The following is a 23,038-nucleotide window of genomic DNA, read 5'->3' on the forward strand; positions in this document are numbered from 1 at the left end:
AGGCTATGTTTACAATACCCTCATGCATGTTACCTAATTTGGATCCCGTAAATCTTCACAGAAAAACTCCCCTGGGAGTTCCCCTTGTCACTCTGATATGTATCTGATCACTACTCGCTATCTTTCGTTATTGCTGGCCTCCTCTTCACATGCATACGCATGCATGCCTGTGGCTACTATTCCTCTTGTTTTGCTTATTCTTTGTCAGCAAATTTTAGCCAGGGTAGGCCAGGAAATATTGCTTGAATGAAGGGGCAGGGTGACACGATTCCGATTTTTTCCTCATCTCCTGTGATGACTTAGCCTCGAGACCAGGCCGATTAATTTTAATCGGCCTGGATTTGAGGCTAGTGATGACTAAGAAGAAGCCTAGAAGTGATCATCCAAGTAGAGAAGAACTAGAGAAAGAAATCCGAGATGAATATGAAAAGAGACGTGATGAGGATATCCAAAAAGCAGCTCTCAATCATCAGCTCAAAGACGAATATGAACAGAAATTAAATCAAATTCGAGATGATCACATAAAGGCTATATATAGCCAAGAAGACTCAGAAACACAAAAAAAGAGGTAGCTCCTCTATGCAAACAAGTAAGGACGTTGGAGTTAAAATACCAAAATGAAGACGATCTTGTTGGGGAAATAATAAAGCACGGCCGGCTCACCAAGCACATCCCCAGAACAAGGAAAGCATGAAGATGAAATAGGCCAACCACATCAGATGATAGCAGACATTGATCAGGAGAAAGATCACCTCAAGACTGAGCTAGCAGTACAGCAACAACGTGTTCGTGATATCCAAGAACTTGATCACCAGAAGGAGCAGTATATGGACAGCTTATGACCGAACAGCACGTGTCTCGGAGCCTATCACCAACTGATGAGTCTGCATGAAGATGTAAGTTGATCAGTGATCGTACGCTTTGTGTATTGTTTTTTAAGACAGTGCGTAATTATACGTGTACATGTTAATTGAATTTTAGTGTTGTGTAGACGTGTACATGTATGTAGCAATAATAATGTACAGTAAGCAACTACATGCACACACAATATATCCGTATAGCGGGTAATCTTTGTGAGGAAAATATTCATGGTCACTGAAAACTCTGGCCACAAATATTTGATTTTACCCACGAATGAAGCAACCGTGCTCCACGTAAAATAATATTGCTCAACCACGAACCCCGCCGAAAATTACCCACTATAGTAGACTCTCATTAATCCGGTCACCCTTGGGACCATGCAGCTTGGCCGGAATAGCGAGGTGGCTGTAGCTCAGGAAATAGCCGCGGCTTAAAAACGACCTTACCTCGAATCTAATGACTACTTTTGCGGTTCTTGTCTCGAGAATAATGAAGGATAATGAATCATTCTGTTCTCTATTTAAGTGTAATCCAATTTTATTTGCTAAACCACACCCAAAATGTCATATCCGGCCGTAATATACGTATAAAATTACATTGAAAACCTTATTTGGGACAGCCAGCACTGGCCGGTAAACGGAATAGCGAGTGGCCATACTTCAGGGTGAGTTTTGCAGTAAACATAATTATAGCTAGCATTCCGTGCCAAGCCAAATGGCCGGTATATCGAGGTGGCCGTACTTCAGAGAGCCGGAATAGCGAGAGTCTACTGTATACGGTACCAGGAGCAGATGAGGGAATAATTATATTGCGGATTCACTATCGTCCCACTTTTCTTGTTTGCATAATTCTAAGTGCATGTGGCTTGATAACGCATTTTAATAATTTGAGCAGCATTTAGAGGTTTTACATAATTACTGAGTCGCGCGTGGGCGGCCACAGGTATAGTGGTTTGTCTGTTTGTAACGTGTGAGTCTGCTTACCTGGATCATAGCACTGCGTTTACAGCATGGATAGCCTTCACACAATAAGTTATTAGTTTTAACAATGGTAGATTTTGATGTTAGATCTTTGTTGTCGAATAAAAGCGAGCAAAATCAATATTGCAGAAAAATGGGAGGGGGGCGAGGCGATTATCGTCTGCATGTGCCCCCAGGAAATGTTTGTGTTTGGACTGTCGTATATCGCATATGATGCCCCCCCCCCCATTTTTCTGAAATGTTGATCTTGCCCCCCCTGTCAATTTTTTCTGCATGTCTAAAGCAGGCGGGCTACAACATAATTTTTACCACATATTGCTTGCGCAATACAGTCATGTAATTTAACCACACCGTTGTTTTTTTGTGTGGTTGTAGACTAAGAGCCACTGGCGTTTTACACACCTTTTATGGCTGGGGACGGGCACGCCCATCTAAAAATCACCCTCATTTTTTTTTATCAGGTTGGCACTAGCCCCACCCATTTTATCTGGTAATCCAACTCTGAATCCAATGTATCTGCAGCAACTAAACAAAGCAATGGAGCCTGAAGGCTCAAGGGAAAGGGGAAAGCAAAGATTAAATAAATAAAAACGTGTTTTAATTTTGTGCATGTCTCAGGCATGGCTAGACCTCGATTTAAGGCGACCCTCCAAATATGCGACACCCAGGAGCTTTAGCAATTTTCTGACCTCTAAAAATAGCGACAGCTGCGTTGACAATTATTTTTTAATGTCACGTTCTAAATAGAGGTAAATGTAGCCACTCCCTAGCCTCGATTGTAGTCCACTATGGAATGTTATCAGTTATCAGTGACAATAATACCCACCAGAAAATTCTACCCGAAACTGCAACCCGAAACTGCAACAAGGACACTGAATTTGATGTTACAGAATTAGACCCCCCACATGCAAAAACGTACCCTCCAGAAAATCATACCCATGTACACACGAAAACAGACCCTCGAGAAGATCATTGAGATGTACCTGTGCACAAAATCATAACCTTGCGCGCACAAAATTATACCCTCCAAACATCGCACCACCTCCCTCCTAGTCTTGTAAGCCACGCCCCTTAATGGAAAGAAGGGTCTGGAGTTGTCCCAGTGGAATTTTACCTGTGGAATTTAGCTAGCAACACACCAATATGTGAGTGTGGTTTTAAGATATGAATGGTTGGACGATGACGTTTCAGAATCTACAATCTGGCACAGAGAACAACTCCTTCTTTCTGTGAAGGGGCATGGTTTGCAAGACTAGGGGGTGGTAGTATAACGATTTGGAGGTTATGATTTTGGTATTGTTTCTGGAGGGGTCTGTTTTGTGCACAGATATGATTTCCTCGAGGGTAATGATGTTTGTGCATGTTGTATTTTCTCTGTTAAACTTTTGGGTATGATTTTATGGAGGGTATGTTTTTGTGGGGTCTGATTCTGCAAATTCAGCGAATTCAGTGCCCTTTTTGCAGTGTTAGCATATTTAGGGTTAGGTTTTCTGGTTGGTATTATTGTCACTGATAACATTCCATAGTCCACTGGAAAATCAGTGTTTTTAAGCGGCCTGAAATCGAGGCAAGTAGACTCTGTAAATCTTACCTCCAATTAGATGCAACCCCCTAAATAAGCGACACCAGGACTTTTTTAACCTCCAAAAGAAGCGACCTCTGGCTTCGTAATTATTAAAAAGTGTCGCTTTAAATCGATCGAGGTCTTACAAAAGACGTAACATTTAATTTGCATGGTAGCTATAGTTTAGATTTGTTCACCATAACGAAATTATAACATTTGCCAAATTTTCCCGTTATATATGCGCAGTATACAGTACAGTACTGTCGTCGCCCCTTTTTGTGATGTGACAGTGATGTATATACGTGTCAGTCATGTTTTAATATACAATGCCAGTTGTTGTACGTAGATCGATTGAGCAGTAAAAAGATGCTAAGGCCACTCCAAGTGATACTCTGGTTTCTGGTCCACCGCCCGCATCAGATTTTATTCTTGGATTTCTATCTCCTACGCATGCGCAGAATGGTCCATGTGGTACAAAATAGTGTGATAATGATATTCATTTGCAAAATAATGAGATTCATAAGGTGAAATTGATAATGACATAATGAGAAAAGCCGCCCGCCCGCATGCAATTAGAAAAACTTCAGGACCAGAAACCAGAGTGTCACTTGGAGTGGCCTAACAGAAAACTATTAGGTCGGTATAACTTGTTAACTAGGACCGTACAAGTTGTATTGCAAAAAGGCTCTGGGACATTATTCTAGGTCGTGGTGGATATGATCAAACCTGTTGACGATCAAGGGAAAAAGTTTTATCATCAGAAATTTGTTTAATAATGAGTGTGTGCTTTCACATGTAAGTCGAACAAATCATTCGAATAATTATCGTCAGATTATTGGTATACATCGCAGAAAAGATGATGACTCTTTTAATGGAGTGCATGCAGCATGGCTGCACACTGATCTAGGGCAGTACTTAGAGAGCAAACCTATCATTCCGTACGTCTCGATACTTAATGTCTAAAGTACCTGGTAATCAGTACTACATGTCACCAGAGGCTTCGCCATTATGACAAAAGCCTCGATATTTTCTCGTTTGGTGTTATAGCTTTGTATGTTGCGACACAAAATTTTCCAGAACCCTCCTGTGATCATGTTCCCGATGCTGTGCATGCCAGGGGAGAGTGTGAGCTCTTCAAACGGCAGAAATTGATCAAAAGAATGGAAGAAAGACGGCCTGAACTTTCATTCTTGATACTCTGCATGGTGTTTGTCTGACAATCCAATGAGTAATTTTTGTGTAAACATTCTCCTTCAAGCGATGACATCGACAATAGACTGAAGTAAAATGTAGCCTCGATTCCAAGCCTTCTTTTTTTCTTGCGGCCTAGAATTGAAGCTTAATTACTGACCAAGATTTCATGAACTTTGTAGTGATGTCAAGAAACTCCCCTGGGAGTTTCCCTAGTCAATGACGGCAACTCGACTGTGTCTGTATAAATTCAGTGGCAAGGGTTGTACCATTGTGTCAGCTTATGTACAAGAAGTAATCTACTGTCTAGTGTATGTGCCAGGACAAGAATTTCTGCTGTTAGCTGCATGCTAGAATCATGTAAGCTAGATTATATAATTATGCTAATGAAAATGTCTGTTACATAAACCTACATTCTTAACTGTGTGTTAGCTTGATATGGCCTCGATCTGTATATTGTTGATCTGTTGTATCGTGTTAAATGGAGGGCAGGCGTAGGCATAAGGAGGTATGACAGAGGTCGCTGATTATGGAAATTGACTACCGTACTTATTCGATTTAAAGCGACCCTCCAAATATGCGACACCCTCGATCTTTTCCAATTTTCTGACCTCTAAAAATAGCGACTGCAGCGTTCACAATTATTTTTTTATGTCGCGTCCTAAATAGAGATCAAACCACAGCCTCGATTCCAGGCTGCAAGAAACAATTTAATTTAAGCGGTCTATAATCGAGGACAGTAGAATAACCCAATTAGATGCGACCCTCTAAATATGCGACACCATGACTTAACATAATTTTTCAACCTCCAAAAGAAACGACCTCTGGCTTTAAAAGTGTCGCACGGTATGTTGAAGCATAGATAGAACAGTAGGAGGGATTGGAAACGAAAATGTTTGCGTGAAACACTCCGCGTTATAGGGTGATAGTCAGCATGCTCATTACCTGTCTTGACTGCTCTACAATGTGCTGTGCATAGAAACAGTGAAATTGATCACTTTTAATGTTGATTTTTCTAAAAAGTAAGGAGAATGTAGCTCTAAAAAGTCGACTAAGCCACTCAGCCACTATCACTAAACAAATAAATGCTATAAAAGAAGGAATAGCCCTTACTATGAAGTCGTGAGAGGTCAAGGCCCGTGGTGTGTCTAAAAGTATACTAAAAGTATACTAAATCAGTTTGAAGGACTATACTGCAAACGTTTATGAACAGTATAGCTTACCGTAGCATGAAGCCATTCTATGTAGCACTTAGATACATAATAACCAAGTCAAGCAATGTACTTTGCTGTTTTGACTCCACAGCAGGGAAAGAGAAAAGTTGACATAGAGTGATTCAAGCAGAGTAAAGACAACAGAGTAAAGACAACGGACTCAGAGCTTGTCAGTGGTATAAACTTACTTCTCTAGAGTACCTCCCAGCCCCTGAGTGATCGCTAGTGGATAGGAGAGCTAGAAACAGTTAAAATACAACACAGAACGATCAACCACGAAAATATTTGCGAGCGCGAAATAATAATGCGGAGTGTTTCAACCTTTTACACAGGGCGGCCCGGTCGTTTCCAATCCCTCTTACTGTTCTATCTATGGTTGAAGTCATAATACTAGAGGTTCGCAAATTGGAGGTAGGTCGAGGTAACTCTACTAGTCTTTATTATAGGCCGTTTGAAATACTAGCGGCTTGTAGTTTAGCCAGGGTTTCATCTAGTGGGGGGGGGGGGTAGGGGTGAACCTTTCCCCCCCCAAATGTTGTAGAATAATAACATCACATTACACTGTAGTTAAATATAAGGTAGATGTACTGTGACGTGTGCGTAATGTAATCAACAAAAGTGGGCGAAGCTAAACATCTTGCAATGCGCTTGCGCGCGCCCAAATCTCCCCCCCCCCCCCCCAATTTTTTATCCTAGACTGTTAACCTCTATTTAGGACGTTACTTAAAAAAGAATACCGACTATTTTGCGGGTGAAAAACCTTTGCGAACGAGCCAAATCAGCAGAAAATTTGACGATCTAACTATTGCGTTCTGGCAAGGATCGTGTGTATTTACTAGTAATAATTTAGGTTGTGCGGATTTTATTGTTGGGAATTGATCAACTCTCGCAAAATTCGCAAATGTTTGATTCTCGCAAAACATTCTAGTAATACGGTAATTATCAAACTATAGTAGAAGTCAGAAAATTGCCTAAGATGGAGGGTCGCCTTAAATTAAATACGGTAGTCATAAATATATGGACAAGTTCTAACCAAGGCTAACCTAATTTAAATGTAGCTGAACAGTCAGCTAAAAACGTTTAATGTGATATTGGGATGTATAGTTCAACTACATATATAATAGTGACTATTATCGTGTTCAACTTTACAGACAGGTCAATATATGGCTGGTGGCAAAAAGGTCAAGCCTCCTAAGAAGGAGAAGAAGGACAAACAGAAGGATAAGCAGAAGGCTTTGGATAAAAATTGTGGTAAAAAGCAGTCGACTGACATGCCTCCAATCGGTGCACATGCCGGGGATGCTAGCAAAGCTTCATTGTGGAGGACAGAGGAAGGACAGCACCCAGAGTGAAACCAGCTTCAGCAACCCAGAAAAACAACGCAAAGCATCCACACACTGGAGGAAGGTTTTTATCCGGTCCTCGGTTAACAGCCAACAAGATGCCCAAGATGTGTTAGCCGTGACTCAATCTCATTCCTCACCCCCACAATTAGCAACATAGTCCTCATATGGAAATACTGGAGGTGGAGCAGCAGAAGTTGCCGATTCGTGCTTCACCCCAGACAGTGAAGCAAATATCCACTCTCCGACTGGACCCTTGAGAAGCGAACTGATGAGCCCCCCTTTCTTGAATCATCCTCCAAATCCCCTGAACTACTAGCAGATGCACTTGATGAGACTCCTGTCAAATCAAAGGTAAGGGGACACTGCAATGTTATATGCATTTTGTCATGTGTATATAATTGTAATGTAACGTAGATTTACACTGTTTACAGTTTTATATGCTTAATTCCTATGTTATAGCAAGGGCGTATACAGAGAAGAGGTGCATGTACTATTCTCAGAATCATCCAACTTCGTATTGAGCTATTTTTAGAACTGCCCACAAAAAACCCCACCCCACACGTAACCTTTGACCGCACAAGGTAAATCAAGATAACTTTTTTATATCTGCGGGTATAGCTATCTTGATTGCAGCATAGTTCTCAGCAGCAGTATGGCTCGTACTAGCAGTATCAAAGGCAAAGGCAAACCATTCAACAGTTGCAGCGTCAAGAAGATGAAATCTAGGTACAATAAACCAGTATACATGTCTTTCTGAGTCTCTGGTACTTCTTACCAGCACTTAATTTCCCGCTCGAAGGGGTTGTCTTGGACTATGACTGGTCATGCATGACACTTCTCTAAATACTGCACTGTTTAGCTAGCTAGCAAAGGCAGCTCTGATGTACACGCCCATAGTTATAACTCCGTAAATAACACCGCCCACTTATTCACGTCCGTATACTGGATTCTATTTTTAGTATATCCAGCCTCTGATACGAAGTTGGATGAGTACGTACGGTACATAGTGAGTTTCATGCCCTCTTCTCTGTATACGCCCTTGGTTATAGGTACATGCACGTACACGTGAATACTGTTCATATATTTCTCTTGCAGTACCCGGTGGAACGTACCAGCTCTCCCTTATCAGAAGAGGAGGAGGAGAACGTCACTACAGGTGCTAGATACTCCACTCAGACTAGTGAAATTAGTGAATCGCATGAAAGAATGGAACGTGCTGCACGAAGGGCAAGAGGGACCGATGCTACTCCACTACTAAAGCAAATCGCTGACAATAACAAATTAAAAGACCAGCTTAAAGTCCTTCGGAAAGAATTCTCAGCCAAGAGGCAAGAACTTCAGGCTAAGATGAACGAACGAGATGAAAATCAAAAGCTTTCGGAGATAAAATTCTATGAACTCAACGATACATTGAAAAAAGTGACTGACGCTTATCAGACTGAAATGCAAACCAAAGAAGTATCAATGATTGTGCTCAACAATGGGAAAAGAAGAGAGAGGTTTTTGAAGATGAGAAAATAAAACTTGAAAATGAGCAAAGAAACACTCAAGAAGCTATGACGAGAGAATTGGAGAAACAAGCAAATAGGCATAAAGAAGAGTTAATTAAAGTTCAAAATCATTACAAAAAAAAAGTTGCTGTGAGCAACCAGAAACAGCTAACTGCTGAACGCGTGAACGAGCAAGAAAGTTGGAATTGAAGTATCAAACTGAGCTAAAGAAAGAACGCAAACAACGCGATGGCTATATTGAAGAAACAATAGATCAAGGATCTTCCCCTGAACAAACGAGACGTAAAGCGAAGGTTGCGGTGGAAATTAACAACAGGAGAATGATTTCCTCAAGACACAGCTGACTGACCAACAACAATGTGCTCGATACCTCCAATCTGAACTTGAACATCAAAAAGAAGTTTATGGACAGTTACAGATACAAGTCTAGGCCAAACAGCAGTCAACTGGTCTACCAACCGTTGGAGATGTAAGTTACATGCATTTATTGGGGCGAGAGTCTCCACCTAGTGATTAACATTGCAATTTTGTCTGTCTGTCTGTCGTGGACCGGCATGCAGGGTTCTGCCTACAGTGGTCGTTTACTAACCACCTCTAGATATTTTTTGATCACCACTCAACGTTTCCGACCACTCCTACATGCTATAATGTACTGGCTACCTTAGTCGGGCGCCGCCGCCCTCTACCGTTGCCCGGAAGGAGGTCAGGAATCAAGCCTATCCACAGTTTTGTTCTGCTGGTGGAATTCCACCAGCTCCAATCAGATTGCAGTATCTCAAGTGGATTGATCACACACACTCAACTTTACCACGTGTGAATTTTGCACACGTTGAATTGGCTGAGAGGCGTGGCCAACACCTACGAATGATATTCATGATACTATTGCGTAACAGGCCAGAACAAAACTGTGGATAGGCTTGATTCCCAACCTCCTTCAGGGAGGGCCTAGCTAGCTAGCTAGCTAAGCTTACCCAGATTGTACTGTCTTGATGTGCCTTATATAGAGCTAACTATTAATTGAGCTTTACTGTGCATGACCAGAACAGGTGTATGAAGAGGAGTATGCGACTCCCACGCACATTCCATTCTACATCTCGGACTGAATTCGTCACTAACACTTGTAGTTGTGTAAACTGTTAGCCATGAATAAAATTAGATGTGGGCTGGAGGTACAGACCATGTGCATGTATGTAGCCTCAATCTCAGGCCGAGTTTTCGCTTTTATAACGGTTAGGCGAACAACTAGGCCTGGTACTAGTTGTCTGCACATGCGTCAAATTTTCATTGTATTTGTGTTCGGCAAAAATATTTATAATCGAAATTTGTACACAGAAAATGCACAGAGTGAGTACACAAAAGATGCACATAGGGAGCTTCTTCACAAGGGCCTGGGGAGTTGCCAGTTGTGCTGCAGCACAATTACAGTGACCCAGGGCAACTTCAGGATGATTGAATGCCTTCAAATTACATTTCAAAAAAATTTAGCAGGCTGCTGGACTTCTCTGATTCTAGGCCCCAACTCGTAACTCAATTAAATTTTGCTTGAGAAAACGTAGATTGTCTTGATGCCTCTGAGGTACCCAGCAACGCTCGAACGAGCAGGTCATACTCCAGTCCTGTGAGTATAAGACAATATCAAACTTTGAGACGGTTAAACCCTTACCCCAAACTGTCCAGTCTCGTCCGTTAGTATAGCCAAGAGGAGCACTGTTGGGATAGCTGGATATTAGCCATTGCTCCTGTACAGAGAAGTAAACATTCTAAATACGTGTAAATCTATACATATTAAATTTCTCGTATTAAACCGGTTATAGTGTCATTGTCGACGAGCTGATGATGGCAGCACCAAGTTCTCTAGCTCACACTCTTCACTTGATCCACCATATTAATGATGAAACTATAGTCTACCTTAATGAGGGTTGGCCAGAGACGCCGAGACATGTCCACTAAGTCCCTAGTTCCTAAATGTTGTACATAGTGCACACATGCATGCATGTATAGACAGACCACTAGACCACCAAAGCATGAAGGCATAACGCTATACCATCCCAGGATCGACCCGGGATTACCAGGCGCATGGCGCATATAGGCACATGCTTGTCCAAGTATCCCCATCCCAGGATCAACCTGGGATGACCAAGCGTACAGCCACATGCTTGTCCAAGTATCCCGAGAGTACTAAGTATCACGCTACCATCCCAGGATCAACCCGGGATTACCAGGTGCATAGCTATAGGTGCATGCTTGTCCAAGTATCCCGGGAGTACTAGATACCTTGCTACCATCCCAGGATCAACCCGGGATGACCAGGCGCATAGCTATAGGTGCTTGTCCAAGTATCCCGGGAGTACTAAGTATCACGCTACCATCCCAGGATCAACCCAGGATGACCAGGCGTATAGCCACATGCTTGTCCAAGTATCCCGGGAGTACTAAGTATCGCGCTACCATCCCAGGATCAACCCGGGATGACCAGGCGTATAGCTATAGGTGCTTGTCCAAGTATCCCGGGAGTACTAAGTATCGCGCTACCATCCCAGGATCAACCCGGGATGATCAGGTGCATAGCTATAGGTGCTTGTCCAAGTATCCCGGGAGTACTAAGTATCGCGCTACCATCCCAGGATCAACCCGGGATGATCAGGTATATAGCCACATGCTTGTCCAAGTATCCCGGGAGTACTAAGTACCTCGCTATACCATCCTAGGATCAACCCGGGATGTAGCTATATAGGTGCTAGTCCAAGTATCCCGGGAGTACTAAGTATCGTGCTACCATCCCAGGATCAACCCGGTATGATCAGGCGTATAGCCACATGCTTGTCCAAGTATCCCGGGAGTACTAAGTATCGTGCTACCATCCCAGGATCAACCTGGGATGACCAGGTGCATATAGCTATAGGTGCTTGTCCAAGTATCCCGGGAGTACTAAGTATCGCGCTAACATCCCAGGATTAACCTGGGATGATCAGGCGTATAGCTATAGGTGCTTGTCCAAGTATCCCGGGAGTACTAAGTACCGCGCTACCATCCTAGGATCAACCCGGGATGACCAGGTGCATATAGCTATAGGTGCTTGTCCAAGTATCCCGAGTACTAAGTATCACGCTACCATCCTAGGATCAACCCGGGATGACCAGGTGCATAGCTATAGGTGCTTGTCCAAGTATCCTGGGAGTACTAAGTATCGCGCTACCATCCCAGGATCAACCCAGGATGGCCTATACACAGGACACCCATCATCATAACAAAGAATACCTGCATATTGTATAATTATGAATGAAAATGAAGCAAGTACATGCAGTATAATTATATAGACTCTTGCTATTCCGAGTATGCAGTAAAGATCAAGCTATAGCCAAACGAAACGACAGGGTGACGGTATACTTCAGAGAGCCGGATTAGCGAGAGTGTATACCGTGTTTAGTGTACTAATTATTTCAGCTAAATGCATGATAATAAGTGATAATCAACACTGTGACATCGTTATCCATGCAAATATGACATGCACTTACTGACACTGTCTTCATTTTGATGCATGTAAGAGAAGAGAAATCCGTATACTTGAGATAGTGACTCGCTTCCAAAGAGCTCCCCAACCATAGTCACTGTACCACACGGCCATACTCCTGCTAAAATGCCTGCAGAAATGTGTAATTTTATTTTTAAGGTGCTAATTATATTAGCTTGCATTTGCAATGATATTCATGACTGTACATTTATGTACCACAACGTTATTGGTCAGTTATACCTGCAGTACAATAGTTCAGCTTGAATTTGTCCTTTTTTGTGTTGCATGTGAGCTTTTCAGTGACTGTTTCATCTATGTCTCTGCATGAAGTGTAAATTCTATAAAAGAGAGAGAGCATAATTATATGCAACTGACTATCAACCCTATACATGCTCGCAAAAACTAAAGCCACAGACCAGTGTATACTGCACACAAAAACTATTATTAAAAGCACTTTACCACCGCCCACTTTAGTTTGTGCCCTTTCTCTTTTTATACGCCAATATATAGGAACTTGTATGATTATAAAGACAAGTAGGCAGGCAGGCAGGAACATGAATGCACACATGTATATACCTTGTACGAGAAGGTCCAAAACCTGTCTGAGAATCCACACGTGGTATTTTTGGGAGTTGATGAGAGCATGTGAATTGTTTCACCACCACTTGTGGATACATCCTCCACTACTTCACGCTCGACTCCGTTTTCATACTCAGAAACCAGCGTACTTGGAATGCAAGAAGTAGGCTACCATGTGGTGATTGATGTAGTGTATCCAATTCTTGTGACCTGTATATCACACAGGAGAACAATTAACAGTGCATGCATGCATCTGATGTACATGAATGCAGTGTGCCTATAGTATACGTTCGATACTCTCTTCTCTATTATAATACTCTTGCTATTATAATTATACTCGTATTTACTATCTAGCAAGTATAATTATATACTCTCCTAAAATTGTACTTAAAATACAACTCTGCGCGAGGCTGTTCATGCGTGTGCGTGCGTATGTATACGCATTACTAAAAAGACAATGCTTGCCTGATAAAAAGTTGTTTGCCGAGTAGTTTTTTTGTCAGTTATGTAGGCAACTTGTTAGTCACGTTCAACAGACTCCAAAACTGGATCAGTGATTTCACCTACGGGATGAAATGCTGTATTGTCGTGGTCTGAACAAAATCTTGATTTCAGAAGAGGCGTATTTGGGCAACCAGTTTTTATTCTTCCTGAAAGACCACTAAATTCTGCATATCCAGCCTCTTTTGCCAGGCAGACATCTCGGTGGTTTTTCATGTTGCCATCCATAACTAACACAAATCCACAGCCTTCTTTGTCACATCTGTGCCCTATAATATTACATACATTGTTAATGCGATAATTATGGTATTATTGTGCCACATGCAGTGGACCATGATGTTGTGCTTATACATTGCCAGCTATAAATTATCAGTAAAATGTGCTTCAGCATGTGAATCAGTAATGTCTACGGATACTAACTTGCATAGTGTGCCATAAATAGTCCATGGTAAGTGGCGACAACATGAGTCAGTGTGTCTTTGGTGTCACCATGAAGTGGCAGTGTATCAATATTCATTGCTTCAGGATACCAGGAGGTTATCCGTAAAGCAGCATACTGAAAATGAGCATCTTCCAAACGTCTGCGATCCAGGCGATACCTCTCTACCAGTATCTGTATGTTTCTATGCAAAATCCAAGCGAGGCACAAGTTTTGTAAGTGTATAAAATTTGTGGTGATTGCAGGATCAACTAATTTATGTCTATATATATACAGAAATACAAGTTCGTGAAGATCGCTCTACCAGATCTGCAAGAGGTAGAGAAAAGAGAAGAACTGGCTTCAAAGCTTCTGTCATTCCAAGTGTCCCTCAGTAGATATGCGAAAGTCTTCAAGAGGAAGAAATAACATCGTAAGTTTCTTTTTACAGTGCAGATATGTATGTATATACTGTACATACAACGAAATTTTCGAGGCACTTCTATTTGGTGGAATGGCCTCTAAAAGCATTTTGTTGCACAATGTTTGTGGAATGACTGCTTGCCGGAAGCCACGTCTTTAACCAAACAATTTCCGTGGAGTTAATTTTCATGTTGGATTGCTAATCCATGCACGAAATCAACGTAAGCCCCTCGAAAATGTCGTACTGTATATAGTGTTGGAACGATATAATGTGTGCCTGTGCTAATTATGGTTCTGTTCTGGTGGAATGTCTTAGTAGATAACCTATAGCCGCAATACAACTTTTGACCTAGCTACTAATCATACACTTGTATAACTATAGTGGTAATGAAATGAAGAGAGGGGAGGCATCAAGTGATGCGGGTAACCGGACGCCCAGGAAAAGTCCAAGAAAAAGGTATAGGCGTCGTATATAAATGTTACAGTACTAACCCTTCACTTTGAGGATGCAGCAACGTTAAGCAATATAATTATTATAATAGGAAGATCTCAGCCAGCTCAATAGGCACACCCACAAAGCATCCAATGAGGTATGTATAATTATAACTGCAAGATTATAATGTTACAGCAATTTTACCAGCAATTTAATATAGGGCATTTTTAATGTCCCAGTTTTATGTGTATAGTCATTATTCTATGCAATGCGTGCATGTGTGAATATAGGTCACAGGAACAAGAACAAGAGACACCAACAACTCCCGACAGATAGAGGTAATAATCTAAAACAGTTCACGTTTACAAAATGATACATTCCAGTTAAACATGACATGTCACGATAATAATGATCATCTTATTGCGTGCATGTGCACTTTCTCTATAATAGTGCCACTGGGACATCTTGCCATGAGCTTTGACTGTGCAGCAACATCTACCCACTTTCAGTCTGCAAGTACATTTATCTCAATTGTTGTGTTGATAGTCTGTTATAGTTGTATATACGTATAATTATGTTGATTCTTGTAATAAATTATTGTGCTTGCACAATACCACATTAATTATACCAGGAGCATCCCGGGAGACTTGGACAAGCACGTGGCTATATGCCTGATCATCCCGGGTTGATCCTGGGATGGTAGCGCGATACTTAGTACTCCCGGGATACTTGGACACGCACCTATATAGCTATGCACCTGGTCATCCCGGGTTGATCCTGGGATGGTAGCGCGATACTTAGTACTCCCGGGATACTTGGACACGCACCTATTGCTATGCACCTGGGCATCCCGGGTTGATCCTGGGATGGTAGCGCGATACTTAGTATACTCTCGGGATACTTGGACAAACATGTGGCTATACGCCTGGTCATCCCGGGTTGATCCTGGGATGGTAGCGCAATACTTAGTACTCCCGGGATACTTGGACAAACATGTGGCTATACGCCTGGTCATCCCGGGTTGATCCTGGGATGGTAGCGCAATACTTAGTACTCCCGGGATACTTGGACACGCTATGCACCTGGTCATCCCGGGTTGATCCTAGGATGGTAGCAAGGTATCTAGTACTCCCGGGATACTTGGACACGCACCTATAGCTATGCACCTGGTCATCCCGGGTTGATCCTAGGATGGTAGCGTGATACTTAGTACTCCTGGGATACTTGGACAAGCACTTATAGCTATGCACCTGGTCATCCTGGGTTGAACCTGGGATGGTAGCGCGGTACTTAGTACTCCCGGGATACTTGGACAAGCATGTGGCTATACGCCTGATCATCCCGGGTTGATCCTGGGATGGTAACGTGATACTTAGTACTCCCGGGATACTTGGACAAGCATGTGGCTATGCACCTGGTCATCCCGGGTTGATCCTGGGATGGTAGCGCGATACTTAGTACTCCCGGGATACTTGGACACGCACCTATAGCTATGCACCTGGTCATCCCGGGTTGATCCTGGGATGGTAGCGGATACTTAGTACTCCCGGGATACTTGGACACGCTATGCACCTGGTCATCCCGGGTTGATCCTAGGATGGTAGCAAGGTATCTAGTACTCCCGGGATACTTGGACAAGCATGCACCTATAGCTATACGCCTGATCATCCCGGGTTGATCCTAGGATGGTAGCGTGATACTTAGTACTCCTGGGATACTTGGACAAGCACTTATAGCTATGCACCTGGTCATCCCGGGTTGAACCTGGGATGGTAGCGCGGTACTTAGTACTCCCGGGATACTTGGACAAGCATGTGGCTATACGCCTGATCATCCCGGGTTGATCCTGGGATGGTAACGTGATACTTAGTACTCCTGGGATACTTGGACAAGCATGTGGCTATGCACCTGGTCATCCCGGGTTGATCATGCATGCATGCATTGTATATACGCATATTGATAAACATTAACTCGATGACAAAAGCACAGTCACAGTAACAATTTTTCCTAGGATGGTAGCGCGATATACTTAGTACTCCCAGGATACTTGGACAAGCACCTATAGCTATATACGCCTGGTCACCCCGGGTTGATCCTGGGCTGTGTATATATAGTGTTAGATACTTATGGGAGTGCATGGTGCTGGGACATCCTGGGATAATACTATAATTGTACATACTCATGGGCAACTTAGGATTACATGCATGGACATGTCTTGGCGTCTTTGGACATGGATGCTATATTGGAGAGAAAGTTGAGATAAAAAACTATTCTAGCTAGCACTGCCCACAATAATATCGTGTACTCAAGTGACTTCGTTAATGATATTCATGATCGATTAATGACATTCGGGTTAGCGAGGTTCTACTGTAAAGCAACACATATTATATGTACATGTAATAGTTGTACCATGGATATTAAAGGGTGTATTGGATTTGTAGTACCGAGGGAAGTTCTATGTGTATTCCCCGAGGGCGCAATACATATACAACTGCACGAGGTTAATACAAACAGTACAGGCGCAGATATCCACATGTACTGTGTTTTGCAAGTTGCTTGGCGCTGTGCACAGTCAATGGACGTTGTCTATGTGTATACATGGTTCATTGTAAGCATAATTAAACAAGTGTGTACAAATGCGTCAGGGAGGTACATGTAACAAGAGTAGATAAGAGTATCTACTCTTGCATGTATGTATACAACTCGAAATGTATGGTTGATAATTACAAGTCCATCCAATCTCAAGAGTTTATAGACTTATAATCGTTGTACTACTGCTACTAAAATTTCTTAAATGCAGGCATTTCAATACCAACATGACTTTGAAAAAGAACGTGCTGCTCGAGCACAAGCTGTCGGTACAAAGGATGCACTGTCTGATCAAATCAGAGACTGTAAGGCAGAAGCTGAAACAGAGAAACAAGAAAAACAAGCTGTGATAGACAAACTTGCAGTAACTGTCACTGAAAAACAACAAATAGCAAATCAAATGACACTAACTGTTGATCGAACACTAGCTACAAATCTCCAGGAAATCAAGAGAATTAGAGAAGAAAAAATTCAATTAATGGCTCAGATGGAGCACTTCAGAACAGAATCGTATAAGTTACAGCGACAACTGCAAACAGCTGAAGCAACCTATGAACGTAGAGAAGCTGAGCTAGTACAAGAAGCCGATGCACTAACGGATGAAGCTGCTAAAACCCAAGACAAAGTTCAGATGGCCGCTGCAATGAATATTAGCTTAAATGAACAACTCGAAAGTGTCACACAAGATAGAGATAGTAAACTGAAAAATCTCGAAATATTGGCCAATGAAAAGGTTTTTGTAGATGATCAATGGACTCGTGAGAAAAACCATGGTGCATCATTGGCACAAGATCTTGCAGCCAAAGAACAAGAGTTGTCCCATACAAAACAAAATTATGACCGAACAGCAACCGAACTACAAGATGCTCACCAGAGGCTGGAGGTGTCCGTCGCTGACACAGAACGTCTTCACAATGAGGTCATGGTAACGATGGCTCAAGTGAAGCAGCACAAGAAACAGGCGGACAGTTTCAAAGCCGAAGTAGAGGAGGCCAATGCTATACTACTGAAGACACAGCAGGAGCTTCAGCGTTGTCAAGAGCTCATTAAAACCATGGAAATGGACTATCAGGATCAGGTATAAAAATACCATATATGGCGCGACATTTTTGAGGCACTTAAATTTCGTGGAGGAATGCCTCTAAAAGCATTTCAAATTTCGTGGGTTAACTGCTTACCGGAAGCACAACCAGGCCACGCCTTTATCTGTGCACGAACTATAGTTATTTTTGTGGAATTAATTTTTGTGTGGGATTGCTAACCCACGAAAACAGCGCCCGTTATACGGTACATGTATATAATGTATGTATTTGGTATACATGTACTATGATATTATCCTATGGATACTGAAGATTATCACGAGTCTGTGCCAGTAACTGCACGAGTGCCTGCAAGGCACGAGTGACAGTTACTAGGCACAGACGAGTGATAATCATCAGTATCCATGGGATAATGCATTTATTGCTTGGCAACCAAAATGCAGGTTGAATCTGCGCATGCGCAACATGCGGTTGCTTTATCAACCAGAAGAATGCGTAGCAACAAAATTGATTTCTCCCAGTTGAAGACGAGTTTAAGAGAAAGAAAACAGCTAGAAAGACAAAGAAATAAGACTCTAGAACACCAAGAGAGCTTGCAGAAGGCTACTTAAAGATTTTGTAGAGAAAAGACAAGAAAAAAGACAAGAAAAACGTTGACAACCAGCAACCCGTTTGAAAATGGATAGTTCTGAAGGATAAACAGCATGTGCTTGCTTTCTATCATGCTCCAGTGTATCAGAAGAGGAAACATGCACCGCTATAACTGAAGAAAAGTGTGACAACCGTTTTTGAAGCCAAAACGACTTTATACAAGCCTGAACAGGCTTATATGGTGGTGCAGTACACTTCTACATGTGCAATACTCCGCTCAAAGCACCCACTTCCAACACTGATGCCTGTTTGATGCGTTAAATATGAACACTGACAACCTCCTGACCCTCAGCTTCACTGCAAAAAGAGCACAGAAGTGATACAGAGCACCAGAAAACAAGAAAAGAGACTGATAAACATTGCAATGCATGATTATCAGTACAGTGTGTAAACTATGTTTTTCTTGTTCTCTCACTGCTGAAAACGTTTTATTCCAAATAAGAATCACTTCCTAGTGTGCAATAACAAGTGTGCAATAATACTTCCGGGTGTGCAATATGGAAAAATATCTGCACAGTCGGTGATGAGTCGCTTCCTGTGCAATTTGAATGTAAAACGCTGATGTCAGCACTTATTAAAAAGCAATAAATGAGTATATACATTAATAATGAATTAATACTTCTTTCCGTATGCAGATTGAGCAAACAAAAGCAGAAGCAATAAGTAACAAGCTTGCTATTGAGGACATGGATGTATACAGACAGATGATGGAAGAGAAAACACATCAACTAGCAACACTGCATCAAGAATTAACCTCGTGGAAAGCTTCTAACTACCAGGTATTAATATCGATTTAACCTAGGATGTTTTTGTATCTATATACCGTACTCACCCGAAGATACCCCCCCCCCCAGCCAGAGCACAAATGTATTACTGAGGTATTTTCTATATCTAAAATACTCTCCCCATGCAATATAAGTATAGATTATTATTGCTCATTGTGGCCTGACATCAAAGGATTGTACACTTCAGTTATATTAAGGACTGGGACCTTCAAATGAAAATTAATCAGCTAATAATTAATTATTATGCAGCCCTGCCCGCCCACAGTTTTTAGTTTATGTGCAGTTAGCTACTTATCTTTTTTAGTTCTTGCCTAATCGTTCTTAGTGTAGTATATAGTTCAAAGGCTAGTTATTAGCTATAAAAATATAAATGTAGCTTGCAAAATTTCACCTTTGGCCGAATAAGTGGCTCCCTCCAGGAGGAGGTGTCTGCATAAGCCTTTGGACTTAAGAGCTGAAAGGGACGTTAAACTGATCTTGAATTTTTACATGCTAAAAACAAGTCCCGGTAACGGAATAAACGTAGTGCAATATTGCATTGCGTGCATAAAGATTGCGACTATAGTTACATATGTACTTATGTAATTGCGCAATGAATTGCCTTATGGCGTAAACCAATACATTAACTTCGATTCTAGGACGCCGATAGAGGCTTCCAAGCTTTTTGATTTGATTTGTACACAAAAACATACGACTTCTAAGCAAATTTTAATTTTGTTGGGAGCTGCATGCCTAGTGTAGCAGGTCCTGAAGATAGCAGTCCTGTCTCAATAGTAACAGCTGCAATGTGCATGATGCGCATTTAAGGGACAATGCCCATTTTCTGAATTATTGCCAAGCTAATATGAGGTTCCGGATAATGGAGGGCCATTATAATTATATAACTGAAGTTCTACTGTATACGTATCTTCAACTTATACTAATTTCTTTTTTTGCAGAATAGGGAAAAGATTGATTATCTAGAAAGAACTGCTATTGATAGGCAAAGTGTCGTATCAGGACTAGCGGTAAGTCCAATAAAATATTAATTATAGCGCCTTGCCTCATTCCAATTTAAATTGCAGAGTAACGTTAGAAGCCAAAAGCAACACATCCATCAATTGGAGGCAAGTAAAGTGTCATATACAGTGATATTTTCGAGGTGTTTGTGCAGACTCACAGTTTTCATTCTCATATTATTATCATTAAAATTAGGTTGAGATTGAGCACCAGAAAGAAACGAATGGACGCTTGGAGGTGAGTGCTTCTGAATCAATAATTTATGTATATCCACAGCAACCACAGTCAGTATACACATATAATTATTATGTAAACCACCCTCGTCCTCGGAGGTTTACTGCCATAATTTTGATGTATATAATATGATTATAGCTAATGGACAATAAGTACCGTATATATAGCAGGTATATAACGAAGGTTTAAATGTTCGCATCTACCACGAACATTTATACCCACGAATTGATATCGCATGAATGCATGCATGCTGCAGAAAGACTGCTATAGCTATTTCGCAAAAGTTTATACCCTCGAAATAATACCCCGCTATATACATTATACTACGTGCGTATGTGCCATAGCCTGCATGTATGCTGTTAATTTTTATCCACATCATAGGCTAGACTCGAGAGGCAGGATGAACTTGCTCCCTACTGTGTCTCACAAGTCCTTTACCTTGGGCAGCAAGAGGGATCTGGATCGTATGGGTCCATCCACTCCACTCAACTGAATGGAATCAACTGCATTGCTAAACGAGTTCACGACATTTTTCTTGGTCATGGAAATGTAGAGCAGCTAAGTTTAGAAGACAAACGAGCTGCTTACCAAAAGTTTCGCCGTGAGTGTGTGCTGTTGAGTCGAATGCGCCACCCCAACATTGTCCAGTTCATGGGTGTGTCCTACGGGCCACAGAGAGATTACGGAAGAGAGCTCACACTAGTTATGGAACATTTGTACATGAATTTGTACGACTGCTTACATCGCTATCCCAACATTGAAATGTGGTTGAAGATTTCGATTCTTCTAGACGTTTCCCAAGGCTTGCTCCACCTTCATTCTCAAGGTATTGTTCACCGGGATCTGACCACTCCAAATGTTCTCCTCACAACGAGCTTCCACGCTAAGATTGCTGACCTGGGCGTTTCAAAAATCATTCAAGTTCGTGGTACTAAACTTACCACTGCTCCTGGTAATCCTGACTATATGCCCCCTGAGGCACGAACCGAAGTCCCCACCTACGGCTATGCTCTGGATATATTCTCGTTTGGTGTAATCATGCTCTTTGTGTTGACTCAAAAATACCCGACGCCATATGAGGTTCCTTTTACAGTCACTGGCGTTCAACGAAAGGAAATTCAGATACAGAAACGAATGAAATGGATCAGTAAACTATCTCCAGAAGATCCAATGAGACAATTAATCTGCCGTTGTCTTCAAGATGATCCTTAAAGGCGACCATTATCTCAAGAGCTCAACTCAACTCTGATTCGCTTTGCACAGCAGTTCCCAAAACCATTTGTGGATACTATTGAAATGCGAAGAAAATGTGTGAGTTGCGTATATGAATAGCACTTTCGTTAATTATAAGCTAGTATATACATGTAGCAATGGAATATTTATGGTTTGCATTTGAACTTATTATCAGCGGCAGGAGCTTGAATACGCACATGAAGTGAACATGTATTTATAATTATATGACTGTGCATGTGCTCCAATTCTCACTCAGATACCCACGACTCCACCCATACCACTTCCAAGGCATCTCAGTCAGGGACAGCAATGACTGTGATTTTGTATGATCAGCTAGAGGTGTGCAAGATTGTTGTTAATTATTTCATAATGTGTGTGTTAATTATAGTGACTGTGTTCCTTTACTGATTATGCCTCGGTGCGCATGCGCAAGCGAGGTATACGGTAGTGTGTCTGTGTGTCTGTCTGTGTAGACTGCTACAGCTGCTCAAGGATGAATCAAGTGCAAGTAAGAGTTTCTATAGGCTTCTAGTCATGTTTACTTGGATTTTAATTCGTGGATTTGCAAAATAATGCTTCGTTCTCGAGTTATGCCTAGTTTTGCTTACTTGGAATGCCATTGCAGCCTTTTCAGAAGAGCACGTATCCAAACTTGTTTACCGAGTGTTACTACTCTACTTAGTAGTTAGCTCTGCACTAGAACGCTAGCTATTGGTAGCTGCAAGAGTGAGGAAGAGAGCTGCAAGGCTCTGTTGATGGCAGCCATTAATTTTATATCTTCCCTGGAACCACAAGCAATGTTCCGAAGATGTATTCCATCTCACGAGATAGCTTGAAACGACTGAGACATAGAACACATTGTCCTTCAAATGGTAGTTGCTGGTTAAATGACGAGGTAAAAGTTACACAACTCCATGCATGCATGAATTAAATTGATATGACTATACACTTTTTTGTGTATAGGTAATCAATACC

General features: G+C 41.8%; 4 protein-coding genes across 10 annotated transcripts in view; 3 read left to right on the plus strand and 1 right to left on the minus strand.

Annotated features, from left to right (window-relative positions):
* Positions 1-23,038, plus strand: part of LOC135334204 (uncharacterized) — a gene marked incomplete in the record, with an annotated part of 688,739 nt that overhangs the window by 385,894 nt on the left and 279,807 nt on the right.
* LOC135334400 (putative leucine-rich repeat-containing protein DDB_G0290503) overlaps positions 1-23,038 on the plus strand; it is a 65,027-nt gene that overhangs the window by 23,885 nt on the left and 18,104 nt on the right. The window lies entirely within an intron of this gene.
* LOC135335517 (aurora kinase A-like) lies at positions 332-22,437 on the plus strand. Of its 6 annotated transcripts, XM_064531067.1 has the most exons (12): positions 13,980-14,109; positions 14,482-14,556; positions 14,642-14,689; positions 14,823-14,870; positions 14,983-15,048; positions 17,333-18,199; positions 19,448-19,591; positions 20,536-20,604; positions 20,662-20,703; positions 20,792-20,833; positions 21,212-22,141; positions 22,320-22,437. In XM_064531067.1, the coding sequence occupies exons 6-11, from the start codon at positions 17,522-17,524 to the stop codon at positions 22,040-22,042; spliced, it is 1,806 nt and encodes a 601-aa protein (XP_064387137.1). In that variant the 5' UTR covers positions 13,980-14,109; positions 14,482-14,556; positions 14,642-14,689; positions 14,823-14,870; positions 14,983-15,048; positions 17,333-17,521; the 3' UTR covers positions 22,043-22,141; positions 22,320-22,437. The 6 variants fall into 6 exon arrangements, with proteins under 6 accessions (XP_064387129.1, XP_064387122.1, XP_064387114.1 ...); XM_064531072.1 differs by having other exon boundaries at positions 14,642-14,870; XM_064531081.1 differs by lacking the exon at positions 13,980-14,109 and having other exon boundaries at positions 14,233-14,556.
* On the minus strand, positions 9,963-12,964 carry LOC135337079 (uncharacterized). The gene is made up of 5 exons (XM_064532981.1): positions 12,755-12,964; positions 12,419-12,498; positions 12,183-12,308; positions 10,331-10,406; positions 9,963-10,283 (listed from the first exon to the last, which is right to left on the minus strand). Exons 1-4 carry the CDS (start codon positions 12,853-12,855, stop codon positions 10,354-10,356), a joined length of 360 nt encoding a protein of 119 aa, XP_064389051.1. The 5' UTR covers positions 12,856-12,964; the 3' UTR covers positions 9,963-10,283; positions 10,331-10,353.

This window comes from Halichondria panicea, chromosome 1 (genome assembly GCF_963675165.1).
Source record: "Halichondria panicea chromosome 1, odHalPani1.1, whole genome shotgun sequence".
Taxonomy (NCBI): Eukaryota; Metazoa; Porifera; class Demospongiae; order Suberitida; family Halichondriidae; genus Halichondria; species Halichondria panicea.